Raw genomic sequence first — 13,584 nt, forward strand, 5'->3', positions numbered from 1 at the left:
AAGTGCTCTAATGATGCACGACTTAAAGGTTTGCGAGGGGGAGGAGGTGGCGGGGTGAGTCTCCAGCTTGTTAGATGAGAAACAGCTGCTTTTGGTCGAGGCACCCGTTGTAAACTCAGCCCATCTCGTTAATTACATTAACACCTCTCGAGTTTTTAGGATACAGTAAAAGGTTACATTTACAACCCTCAGAGCTGAAAAGAATGAGAGGCAAGGGCAGGCAAGTTACACTTTACTGTTACAGTAAATTGGGACTGGCTGTTCGCTTGTATTGGCTGAATGGGGAGCGCATGACACTGGCATGGTTAGAGGTTTTTGCATGAAGAAGCCCTCAAAATAGACTGCGAAATTATAATTAGATGAATAATACCTCTTCTATGTGAATGTTCAAATATTGTACGATGGGAATATGGTTCCCAGAACCAGTGGTGTAAAGTAACTAAGTAAATTCACTCATGTACTGTACAATTTTGAGGTATTTTTTACTTTTCAAATTTCAATACTTTTACTTCTACTCCACTACATTTCAGAGGCAAATATTATACTACTTGTACTCCAATTTTACTACAATTTGAAAACTTTTGTTGCTAGTTATTACTTTGTAGATTTTGATTATTATTACAATACATACTGTGGAGTATCGCCACAATACCGCCTGTCAGGTAAGCACCTCACCAGGGAGAGGCCATGGGACAGAGACAGAGTGAGACCAGAGAGACAGCGCACCAGCCTGGGCAGCGTCATAGAGGGGCGTTACCTGCCACTCACCATCATGAATCAGCCCCAACTCAGCGCAGCTGCGGCGACAGGTTAGGTGTGGCACCTGGCTACAAGTATGGCTACTCTGTCTCAGTCTGGCATTGGCTCTCCTGGTGACTGGACGGGTGCTACAGGCGGTAAGGCAATATTCTCCACTATTCCCGCACATTGTTAATGCTTGTGAATCGTAGTATTAAAAGGATACTCTTTGTTTACTCCTAGGCAACCTGTGGGAGTTAATCACATACCCGACACAATGCATGGATAAAATGACGATGACGCTGAGGCGCACGGATTCCAAAGAAAGACATTGTGATGCATGAAAATACCCCGACCCGGGGTGAATTATGAGTTGAACATTATTATTTGAAGTTATCTGAAAAGGATTACCAAGGACCTGCGGGTCCCATATACAGAAAAGGTGTGAATAAATACCCTTCATTGGGCTTGTACCCTGCATTTTGTGTTTGGCTTTGATCAGTTCCCCACATATGGTGGAGAATGCGGGCACACTGATCCACGCCAAACCCAAAAAGTCATGGAGCATGCCAACGCCCTGACGGCCCTGTTGAGGAGCCAAACCGATTTGCAGACAGCGGTACAAAAGCTTATTGATAGGATTAGCCGTGATGTGGCTAGCACACGCGCCCCTAGAGAAGTACTCACCAAATTGACACCAGAAGATGATATTGAAGCATACCTGGAAGTGTTTGAGCGCACCGCAGCCAGAGAGAGGTGGCCAGTCGGAGACTGGGCCTCGCTCTTGGCCCCGTTCCTCACCGGCGAGGCCCAGCGGGTGTGCCGGGATTTAACCCTCGCCGATGCCAGAGATTATAGGAAGCTGAAGGAAGCCATCCTCGCCACCCAGGGATACAGCCTCCCCGCTCGAGCGCAGCGCTACCACAGCTGGGCCTACAACTCGGCCTTTCCACCCCGGCCGCAGGTAGCGGCTCTTCTGCGCAGCGCCCATAGCTGGCTGACCACCGGGGGAGATCCACCTATCATCGACCGCCTAGTGATCGACCGATGTATCCGTTCGTTGCCGCCTGACGCCCGGAGATACGCCTCACAAGTGAGTCCAAGCTCACTGGAGGCACTCGTGGCCCTCTTAGAAAACCACCAAGTGAGCGTGGACATGATGAGGACCACGCGCACCGAAGCAGCCAAGAGCCCGGGGGAGGAGAAGCCCAGCCGAGAGCGTCCCGAACCTGGACATGGCGCGCCGGAACGTGGCCGCCATCGACGGGAAGAAATGTGAGGGGGTGAGTGCGTTGAATCACCCATACTTCCTTGTAAAGAAAGACTTGTTATATCGGGGTGTGTTGGACAAGGGGGGGGACCTAGTCGAGCAGTTACTTGTACCAAAAGAATATTTGTCACGGGTGTTATATTTAGGACACACGCACCAACTAGGAGCGCACTTGGGAAGCCAAAAGACATATGAGCGCATTTTGGCCCGCTTCTACTGGCCCGGGGTTAAACGGGCAGTAGAGGACTTTTGCAAAGGCTGGTCTGAATGTCAAAAGACAGCTCCGCGGCCCACGTTTCATAACCCGCTTGTACCAATGCCGATAATTGAAGTGCCATTTTCACGCCTTGCCATGGACATTGTGGGCCCATTGCCAAAATCCAGTCGCGGTCACCGCTATATTTTAGTGATACTAGATTATGCCACTCGATATCCCGAGGCCATTCCCCTGCGGGCGGCCTCGGCTAAGGCGGTGGCCCACAAACTACTGATGCTATTTAGCCGGGTGGGCATAGCTGAAGAGGTATTAACGGATCAAGGCACCTGTTTCATGTCCCGAGTGATGTCACAATTGTATAAATGGCTGAAAGTGAAGCGTATTCGCACCTCCGTCTACCACCCACAGACGGATGGTTTAGTCGAGAGGTTTAACCAGACTTTTAAAAAAATGTTGAAAAAACTAACTGATGTGGACGGGAAAGACTGGGACCAGTTGATTCCGTATGTGCTCTTCGCCATCAGGGAAGTACCGCAATCGTCCACGGGGTTCTCGCCATTTGAGCTTGTGTATGGCCGGAGGCCCCGTGGATTATTGGATATCGCCAAAGAGACCTGGGAGCGCCAGCCTTCTCCCCACCGCAGTGTGGTGGAACACGTGGAGCGTCTCCAGGCCCGGGCGAAGACCATCTGGCCCCTGGTACGAGAACATATGGAGAAAGCCCAGCGAGACCAGGCCCGGACCTATAATCGAGGCGCCACGCTCCGCGAGTTCCAGGTGGGAGAGAAGGTCCTGGTGTTGGTTCCCAGCTCGGAGTGCAAGTTCCTCGCAAAGTGGCAGGGGCCCTACGAGGTCGTGGAGAAGGTGGGCCCCGTGGACTATCGGGTGAGCCAGCCCGGCAGGCGGAAAGGCCATCAGATCTACCATGTGAACATCTTGAAAAAGTGGATCTCAGCCCCCCGACTACCGCTGCCAGCGCTGATGACCGCCGTGCCCGCGCAGACGCTGCCCCCGGTGCCCATCGGAGAAGACCTCGTCCCAGCCCAGACCCAGGACATCAAGGACCTGCTGGGGCGGAACCGGGACATATTCTCCGAACTCCCCGGCCGAACCACGCTGATCCGGCACGACATCCGCACGGACCCGGGGAAGGTAGTGCGCCAACGGCCATATCGTATCCCAGAAGCCCGACGAATAGCCATCAAAGAAGAGGTGGCCAAGATGATTGAATTAGGAGTGATCGAGGAGTCGTACAGTCCATGGTCCAGCCCGATCGTGATTGTGCCGAAGCCAGACGGGACGCTGCGCTTCTGCAACGACTTCAGGAAATTGAATGACGTCTCCGCCTTTGACGCATACCCGATGCCCCGAGTGGATGAACTGATCGAGCGCCTGGGTCCAGCCCGGTTCGTCAGCACATTGGACCTGACCAAGGGCTACTGGCAGGTGCCGCTGACGGACCGGGCCAAGGCGAAGACGGCCTTCTCCACGCCCGATGGGCTGTTCCAGTACACGGTGCTACCGTTTGGAGTCCATGGCGCGCCCGCCACGTTCCAGCGGCTGATGGACCGTGTACTCCGCCCCCACCGAGACTACGCTGCCGCGTACCTAGACGATATCGTGATCCATAGCCCGAGCTGGAGCCTCCATCTGCAGCACCTCCACACCATCCTTGGGGCGCTCAGACGAGCCGGGCTGACCGCAAATGCCAAGAAGTGCCGCATCGGCCTGACGGAGACTGACTACCTGGGGTTTACGATCGGACGAGGGTGCGTGCGGCCCCAGACGCGTAAAGTGGAGCGGATTCGGGAATGGCCCCAACCTGTCACGAAAAAGCAAGTAAAATCGTTCCTTGGCCTTATGGCTTATTATCAAAAATTTGTGAAAAACTACTCTACTATTGCAGCCCCACTGTATGAGCTAACATGTCAGAAACGCCCCAACCACATCGTCTGGACGGCCGAGACGGAGGCCGCGTTCCAGACCTTGAAGAGCGCGCTCTGTGAGGAGCCAGTATTGAAAGCCCCCGACTTCAGCCGGCCCTTCGTCCTCCACACAGACGCGTCGGGCACCGGGTTGGGGGCGGTCCTCGCACAGGTATTTGATGGAGAGGAACATCCAATTACATACGTGAGCAGGAAATTATTAGACCATGAGAAAAATTACGCAACAGTAGAAAAAGAGTGTTTAGCGGTGAAATGGGCAATTCACCACCTGCGATACTACCTGTGGGGCCGTACCTTTACCCTCATTACAGATCATGCTCCCCTAAAATGGATGGCCACCAATAAAGACCGGAACGCCAGAGTGACGCGGTGGTTCCTGGAGCTGCAGGACTACTGTTTTAAGGTGGAGCACCGGCCCGGGAGGGAGATCCCACACGCAGACGCCCTATCTCGAATGTATGAAGTAGAGGAGCTGGAAGCCCCCGGACCAAGCGGCGGGCTTAGGGGGGGGATATGTGGAGTATCGCCACAATACCGCCTGTCAGGTAAGCACCTCACCAGGGAGAGGCCATGGGACAGAGACAGAGTGAGACCAGAGAGACAGCGCACCAGCCTGGGCAGCGTCATAGAGGGGCGTTACCTGCCACTCACCATCATGAATCAGCCCCAACTCAGCGCAGCTGCGGCGACAGGTTAGGTGTGGCACCTGGCTACAAGTATGGCTACTCTGTCTCAGTCTGGCATTGGCTCTCCTGGTGACTGGACGGGTGCTACAGGCGGTAAGGCAATATTCTCCACTATTCCCGCACATTGTTAATGCTTGTGAATCGTAGTATTAAAAGGATACTCTTTGTTTACTCCTAGGCAACCTGTGGGAGTTAATCACATACCCGACACAATGCATGGATAAAATGACGATGACGCTGAGGCGCACGGATTCCAAAGAAAGACATTGTGATGCATGAAAATACCCCGACCCGGGGTGAATTATGAGTTGAACATTATTATTTGAAGTTATCTGAAAAGGATTACCAAGGACCTGCGGGTCCCATATACAGAAAAGGTGTGAATAAATACCCTTCATTGGGCTTGTACCCTGCATTTTGTGTTTGGCTTTGATCAGTTCCCCACAATACATTAACCACTTCAGCCCTATATACATTTCAGCCATTTGAAAATAGCCGATCTACAAACTCACAATGCTCGCGATGCGACGCTTTGTGAGCTTGTGAGCTGCTATTTTCAAAAGATTTTTATACATTTGAAAACTTGTAAAATTGTCCATTCTGCATAATGAGTACTTTTAATTTTGTACTTTAAGTACATTTTGATACCAATGCTTTTGTACTTTTACTCAACAAATGTTTAAATTCCAGACTTTTACTTGTAACAGAGTATTTCTACATTGCAGTATTGATACTTTTACTTAAGTAAAACACGTGAGTACTTTTTCCACCTCTGGAATATGGTTCCCAGAACAGATAAATAAGGGAGAAAGAGACACAGTATACAGCGTATACAGACCTGCGGTGGACAGCAGGACGAAGATGACTATCAGGGCGTTGAAGGACTGCCGGTTGGTGACAGTCATCTTCCCGTCCTCCGAGGGAGGGAAGGAGGGAGGGAAGGAGGGAGGAGAGCTTCTCTGCTTTTATCTGGACGAGGACATCCTCTGTCTGCCACCGGCTCCTCTCACATGGCTGCTGCTGTGTGTCTCCTGAAAATAAATATCCGGAAATGAAGGCGATTAAGACATTTGGATAATTTTCTTCTTTTTTTGTGTGATATTTTTGGGACTTTTCTGCCTTTATTCATAGAGCAGGGGTCTTGAACAAGGGGTCCGGCATCCCTAAGGGGTCCTCAGAGTTACTACAGGGGGGTTGCCAAATCTTTGTGTCCATATTCTGAGGAGAACTTTAGCCAAAAATAGCAGATCTACAAGCTCACAATTGGCAATTTTTTGGCAAAGACGTTTAGGTGTTGAGGGGAAAAAAGAGCAGACCAAGTTAAAAAATCACACCCTGTGTGAAGAGAGTGGTGCCTTTGATGAGCCCCGTATTGACCCCCGTATTGATGTTGTCATCAATGTTTGTTTATTGGACAGACATACATACATACATACATACGGACACACGGACAACGCCAGATATAGGAGTGGTTGGCACCACTCAAAAATAAAAGTTTAATCTGAAACACAATTTTATACAATATAGGCCTAGAGGGGGTCTTCATCTCTCTCTCAGCTAGGGAGTCCTTGACCTGAAAAACGTTGAAGACCCCTGCAATAGTGAAGATGGATAGGAAACAGGGAAAGCGAGAGAGATGGGGAGAGACATGCAGCAAAGATCGTCGGACCTGTTATGCGCTGTCAGGCTACATTGGAGCCTAAGTGGCCCGGACTGCTAGGCCAGCGGTGCACTGCTAGGCCAGCGGTGCAGGCCATTTGGATCATTTTCATTTTCATTTCCCCCCACCCTCCCACCGGTTGCTGATCATCGTGAAATCGTCACTTTGTTCTACGTCATGAAAGTATCCCTAATTACAGTATGAGGGCCGTGTCACGCCCACACCACTTCCCCCCTGGTAGGCTGAAAATCAAATGTGCATAAATCGCACTTGGCGACGCTGCTGGGATCGTGGGGGAAAACATGGCCCCCAAAGGGGATAAATCACACAGAAGGCGGCCTGTGCATGTAGAGCAGCTGGGGCAGGAGAATGCTGATAATGAATTTTATAGTAAATGATCCATCGCAGGGGTTCATGATGGAAATACATCTTCCGTGGTGGCAGTCTACTGCAAGGTTACGGCAAGAAATCACAAAGTCTGTCATCGCTGGCTGTGCCACGGTCGCTAAATGTGACGAATGGATGCCAAGCCGTTCTGCTAGTTTCTGCTATTTGTCACTGGTAGTGCCAAGGGAAGTTGATAGTAAATAGGTTTGTCTTCTAGCAGTCATTTGATGTTTATCTGAAGTTGTTGCATGAAAATGATGACAATGCTGTTTTGGTTGAAACGCGTCTGTTGTTTCTGTCCATGAGAGGTAAATGAAACCAAATGTGAAAAAGGACATTCATTGTGTGCTGGCTATTTCCTCACTTTCATGACATTATTGAGCCGTGCACCTTAATACTTGTATCAATTTGCAGCCACTAATTTCTCTCAGCATGAACATGATGCAACTTGCTGAGAGTTTTACAACCTATACCATCACACCATTTAAATGTTTCCAGTTAACGTAAATCGCTTTTCAGAAACTCTTATCTCGAAGCTCAGTCTATATATTCAGAAAACCTAAAATAAGAAGTTGTGGTGAGTTTATCCATAACAGGGTTGAGTGAAATGAAAGACACATGGCAACAATACCGTAGATGTCTGCATGGAATTTGTAGATATGGACTAAGTGGTTCATATCTACAAAAAGTACATTTTGGAAAGTATTACTGAATTCACACTTCCGCATCATGTGAACCACATTGCATTTCCAGCTTCCCAGCTTTGGAGAGCATGCTGCACATCAGAACAATTACAAACATTCACAGCTGACTGAACAAATGCTTTGAGTGACTCACGTTTGTTCCACTAACTACTTTACCACTGTTCTAATTCAAGAGACACACAAGTGAGTTTTCATGGGCTTGTTCAGTCTGTTTCTGATGTAACTGCAGAAAAGAGGACACTGGCCACAGCAGACTGATGGGAAATCTGCAGCATCCTGTCGCACACGTCAAAGGACCTGAGCCTATTCAGGAAGAACAGTTTGAGCATGTTTGCTTTAGTAAACCTTGATTAACAAGGCTTAACAAAACAAAAAAAACTACAATCTGCAAGTGTGTACCAAACCTTGGAGAATTATGTTCCCTGTCATTCTGGTGTTGATTGTGTTCACTCTACGATGTTGTTTACACACTCATTGACAGCATGCGTGTGTGGTGGCGCCTATACCCTGCCTAAAATAGCAGATCTACAAGCTCACAAGGCGTCACATTGTGAGCTCATAGATGGGCTATTGTCTCACAGCAGAGTATAAATCAGGCCTCATGCAAAGCCTTTTACTATGGACTGTATGGACAGAATAATGTGGTCCATGATGCATGTAGCGCGCCAGCCTGTTTTCTGTCGAGGTCTTTAAAAGCATTTCACATCAGACGAGCCGTTCCCACTTCAGAGAGCCAGGCAGCTGAGGTCTCCAGAGGCTTGTTAGAGTGGCATTTTATATTTTTCTTCTCCTCTGCTTTTGCTTCCAGTGAAAGCTGTCTCAGACGACATCATGCAGCGCAACGAGGGATTCCCAGCCACTGAAATCCCCCCCTTTCTTTCTTTCCCTCCCCCCCCTTTCCGTGCTTAAGGCAAATTTATACTCCGTTGCATGGCGGTGCATGTCACTCCTTTTTTCTCTTCTCGTCTAGCACTTGGTCGTTTAAATTAAATCTTACTTCCCTTCCTCTCGTCCTCAATGAGGATCTTACATAATTTATTTCCTCTGGCGTTTTCACATGGAATCCCTTATTTGTCTTATTGCCTGCCAGGGCTATATTTGTTGTGCTTTGCATGTGGTATGAAAAGAAGATACAGCTCAATTTGTTGTCGAACGTTTGTTTGCAAAGAACAACTGGATGTGAGGCTCTTTTTCTTTTCAAAGTCTTTTTTATCCAGACAAAAGTAAAAAGTAAACAAAAGTTTACAGAGTTGCAGGGCATTACAAAATATACACCAATGTGGAATTGTAGAAAATAAATATGATGACAGTAACGCCCGCCCTTCCCTCACCCCAACCCGATAAGGCAGTGGTTCTGAAACTGTTTCATGTCAAGGACCCCCAAACCGATATGTATTTGGCCCAATTGGACCCCCATCTGAAAAGGTTTTGCCAGGGACCCCCAGAAGAGAATATTTATGTTTAAAAAATTCAAAACACGCTGTGAGCTTGTAGATCTGCTAGTTTTTGAATAGCCAATGCAGAAATGGATAAAGTGGCTAAAATGATTGTGATGCTGTTAACTCATTTAGCTGGGGGCCCCTGGAACACCCCCAAGGGGTCCTTGGGGGGGTTCCAGGGGGTTCCCAGCTAAATTAGTTTTGCCAGGGCCCGCAGAAGAGAATATTTATGTTAAAAAAAAACACACACGCTGTGAGCTTGTAGATCTGCTAGTTTTTGAATAGCCAATGTACAAATGGATAAAGTGGTTAAAATGATTGTGATGCTATTAACTCATTTAGCATTTACCCCCCCCCCCCCCCCCCCCACCCCCACACACACACACTTTGAGAACCACCCCACGATAAGGCACAATGTCTAGAAACAAATAAATAAAACCATTAGATGTAGCTCTATTTTCAGGTGTTATTTTCCGTGTCAATGGAATGCCATGCTACATGTCCCTGAATGAGTGTGGGTGGGGCAGCAGCCTTCCATTAGAGCAGGACTGTCTGGCACTCCTGGCACGTCTAGCCCAGAAGTGAGGCGAAGGCAACCATGCAGACACTCTGCAAATGTCAGATGAGGATCGCCTCCGATCCATCAGTAATGCCAAAATGCTGTCAGGGGGGGTCCGGGGTCCAGATTCTGCTTTATGGATGTTGGATATGGGCTATGAATACATATCTATCAGAGCATTGGTTCTCAAAGTGGGGTACGGGGACCCCCAGGGGTACTTGAGGCGGTTCCAGGGGGTCCCCAGCTAAATGATGGATAGGAACCAAATGGACCCTTATGGTTCTGTAACTCTGAGAGTGTACAAATGGAACCAAATGGACCCTAACGGGTCCATTTGGTTCCATTTGTACACTCTCAGAGTTAAATTAACATTGATTTTATAATATAAATTAGGGTCCCAGAGGTATAAATGCCATTAAATGGGGGTCCGTAGCCTAATGCATGTCAAACTAGGGGTCCTTGACGTTAAAATGGTTGAGAATCACTGCTAGAAAGCCGTATAAATCTTCTCTTATTGGGGTCCCTGGCTTATCTTTTCAAATGGGGGTCCGCAGGCTAATAGGTGTCAATTTGGGGGTCCTTGACATGAAAAAGTTTGAGAACCACTGTATCAGAGTGTTTGTTATTATTGAAGTCACAGCCAGTACAAGCAGATAAGGGTATTACATTACATTACATTACATTACAGTCATTTAGCAGACGCTTTTATCCAAATAGTGTCTCTTTTGTATTTGTCGCAAGTGGGGGTGATATGGTATGCTTAACAATTAACTTTGGACATGTGGGCGCTATGAACTACTTTAATTTCTTTTTTTTTTATAGGGCTTAAGTGGTGGGGGGGGGGGGGGGGTCCCCAGATGACAGTGAAGTGACAATGTAAGGACTTTTAAGACCTTATTTAATACCAAACAAAACAAAACTATAAAAACTGGTCAAACATTGCCCAAATTGTCAAATAAGCAACATTTTTTTAAATAGCCGATCTACAAGCTCACAACGCCTCACCACGCGAGGCATTGTGAGCTTATAGATCGGCTATTTTCACAATATTTAACTGTGGAACCGAGTCAAACTAAATGTAATGCCTCAACTCCTACAATTCCAAGAGCTTGTCAGGTCGGGGGGTCCCCAGTTCAAATATGATTATTTTCAGGGGTCGCGGCCTGAAAAGGTTGAGAACCAGTCTGCGTGTGTATGTCCAGAGCTAATCACGGCAAATTTCTTGTGCACATTAGGTCACAGAAGTACCTCCCCTTTTCTTTTACATGCTGTACATACTCTACACTGTATATATTTTTTGTTTTTGTAAAATATTTATCTTTGATTTTATAATTGAAGTCAGTCTTGTCTGGTTTAACATTGACCTAAATATGGACTGACGTCAAACAAACAAACACAGGGTTAAAATAGAACATATACTGTGCATTTGAACTGACAGATAGAGGGGTATAGCCACTGTTTATGTCTGAGCCACTGTTTATGTCTGTTTATGTCTAACCCTAACCCAAATTAAAACTGTACTACAGACCAGTGCCAGCACCGGCGTACAATATTTATCTTTGAAATGTAATTGAGTGAAAGTCTGACGTATCCAAAAATACAAAAACTCAAAAATACAGATACTCAAAATGTACTTGAGTGCAGTACTCAAGTAAAGGTACTTCATTTATGTCCACCACTTCTAACAGGTATGAGTGTTCTATCTGAGTGTTATTGTACTTACACCTGGCCAGTTAGCTCTGGCCAGAGAGTAGAGGAAAGGATTGGGCTGACAATTATTTCCGCAGCCACTGTTAACCAATTAAGACATGAAGCCGATTCTACAAATGTACAGTATTCTGAAAAAACGTAGGCCTATGTTTCTAAATCAGTCATGCTCAAACTTTTTCATGTCAAGGACCCCCAAAATTATATGTATTTCCCATCTCAGAATGTTTTGTTCCAGGGACCCCCAGCGGCAAAGATTTGAGTTAAAAATGTTCGCTTTAGAATAATATATATATTCAAAGATTTGCAATATTTTCACGATTTTTCGAAAATAGCAGATCTACAAGCTTGTAGCGCGGCACTTGGTGCCGCGCTATGAGCTTGTATATCTGCTATTTTTGAATAGCTAAAGTATAAAATAGATCAAATCAAAAAATGACACAGATGCGTTCCAGGTCTTAATGGGTTAATGCACTAGATCACAACAATAGCACAGCAGACTCTGATCGAGTCAAAGGCACGATGCAGCCAGGTGTCACAAAAACAAGTTTTGGGCTAATAATGGGCGGTTAGCAGAGAGATGAAACTACCATCTGTTATATATTTTAGTCCTTGAAATCACACCTGAAATGCTATTCCCCAGGATGCCACCTCGTTAGTGCTAAACACAGTGCAATGCTCGCCCACCAAAAAAAAAACAACACCTCCTGCCGTAGGTTTTGGTTTTGCTATTAATTGACTTTCTATGCAACGGATCCCAGCATGTCAGGCAGGGCAATCACTGCACAATGGCTGCACACTCCCACCCACAGCTCACCTTAATCACATTTGCAAATGACACGACCATAGTGGGTCTGAGATCCAATACAGCCTACAGGGAGGAGGTCTGGACACTCTCTGCATGGTGTAAGGATACAGCCACCTGAAACTCAACACAAAGAAAACCCTGAAGAAGTCATCACACTGGGCTGTGTGGGTTGCTATTGTCAAGTTCCTGGGAGGCCTAACATACTGTATTTGAGGGTCTGATCTGGATGGAGCCTGTACACCTCCCGCCTGGTCAAGAAGTCCCAGCAGTGCCTCTTTTTTTCTGAGGATCCTGAGATGCAACAGACTCCCTCAAAAACTGTCTGTCTGTCGCTGCATTATTGAGCACGGGTGGAAAAAGTACTCCCATTTTATACTTAATTAAAAGTATCATTACTGCACCGTAGAAATAGCTGTGAAAACAAGTGAATTCAAAATGTACTTGAGTAAAAGTAGAACAGTATTGGCATCAAAATTTACTTAAAGTACCAAAAGTAAAAGTACTCATTATGCAGAATGTCCCATTTCACAAGTGTTCAAAATGTTTTCAAATGTATGAAAATCTTTTGAAAATAGCAGATCTACAAGCTCACAATGCGTCGCATCGCGACGCATTGTGAGCTTGTAGATCGGCTATTTTCAAATGGCCAAAATGTAAATAGGGCTGAAGTGGTTAATGCATGTTTTGTAATAATAATCAAAATCTATAAAGTAACTATTAACTAAAGTTCTCAAATAATTGTAAAAGTACAATATTTTCCTCTGAGATGATATGTGGAGTAGAAGTACTGAAAATTGCAAAATTGTACTTAAGTACAGTATTTGAGTACATTTCCACCACTGTTATTGAGAGAATCCTGACATACTGCTGTACAGAGTCTAATACTCTGGTTGAACCGCGGCAGACAGGAAGGTCCTGCAGCGCATATAGTGAAAAACGGCTCGGTGGATCATTGGCTTCCCTGCTCCCCAAACCTGACAGAAGTCCACTTGAGCTGTTTTCACAAACCGGCCCCTGTGAGACCCCTTCACACCCCGGACACCACCTACTCACCGCCCTCCCCTCAGGCAGGCTCAGAACCATAATACACACACGCACCAATGGGCTGAGAAACAGCCTTTTCCCCAGAGCAGAGAACAAGCCGCTGAACCCATAATCACCCCTCAAAACATTTCCAAAACAACTACTCAGTCCCCAGGTGCAATATACTGTAAAACTGCTGGTAAAACAATAGTGCTATAACTTTCAAAGTTACTGAAGGTTACTGTCTACACCTAACAAACAATTATACTTTATAAAAGAAAAATCACACCCAGTGTGAAGAGAGTGGTGCCTTTGAAAGTGTAACTGGTTTTATCCTTGTGTTGCAATCAGAAACAATATGTTGTCACGTGACACGTGACAACATATTGTCACGTGTCACGCAAAGCTTGACCAATCAGCCGTGCTCAAACATACGGACG

The 13,584-nt window shown here is 46.6% G+C and overlaps 1 protein-coding gene across 2 annotated transcripts in view; it reads right to left on the reverse strand.

Moving 5' to 3' along the window:
- shisal1b (shisa like 1b) overlaps positions 1-13,584 on the reverse strand; it is a gene marked incomplete at its 3' end in the record, with an annotated part of 72,208 nt that overhangs the window by 24,712 nt on the left and 33,912 nt on the right. For both annotated transcript variants that reach the window (XM_084059941.1, XM_084059940.1), the window contains exon 2: positions 5,696-5,888. In XM_084059941.1, coding sequence (XP_083916067.1) covers positions 5,696-5,762 — 67 coding nt within the window. In that variant the 5' untranslated portion in view covers positions 5,763-5,888. The remainder of the gene's footprint in view (positions 1-5,695; positions 5,889-13,584) is intronic.

The sequence above is a fragment of the Gymnoscopelus microlampas genome (genome assembly GCF_963454915.1).
Source record: "Gymnoscopelus microlampas genome assembly, chromosome: 6".
Lineage (NCBI taxonomy): Eukaryota > Metazoa > Chordata > Actinopteri > Myctophiformes > Myctophidae > Gymnoscopelus > Gymnoscopelus microlampas.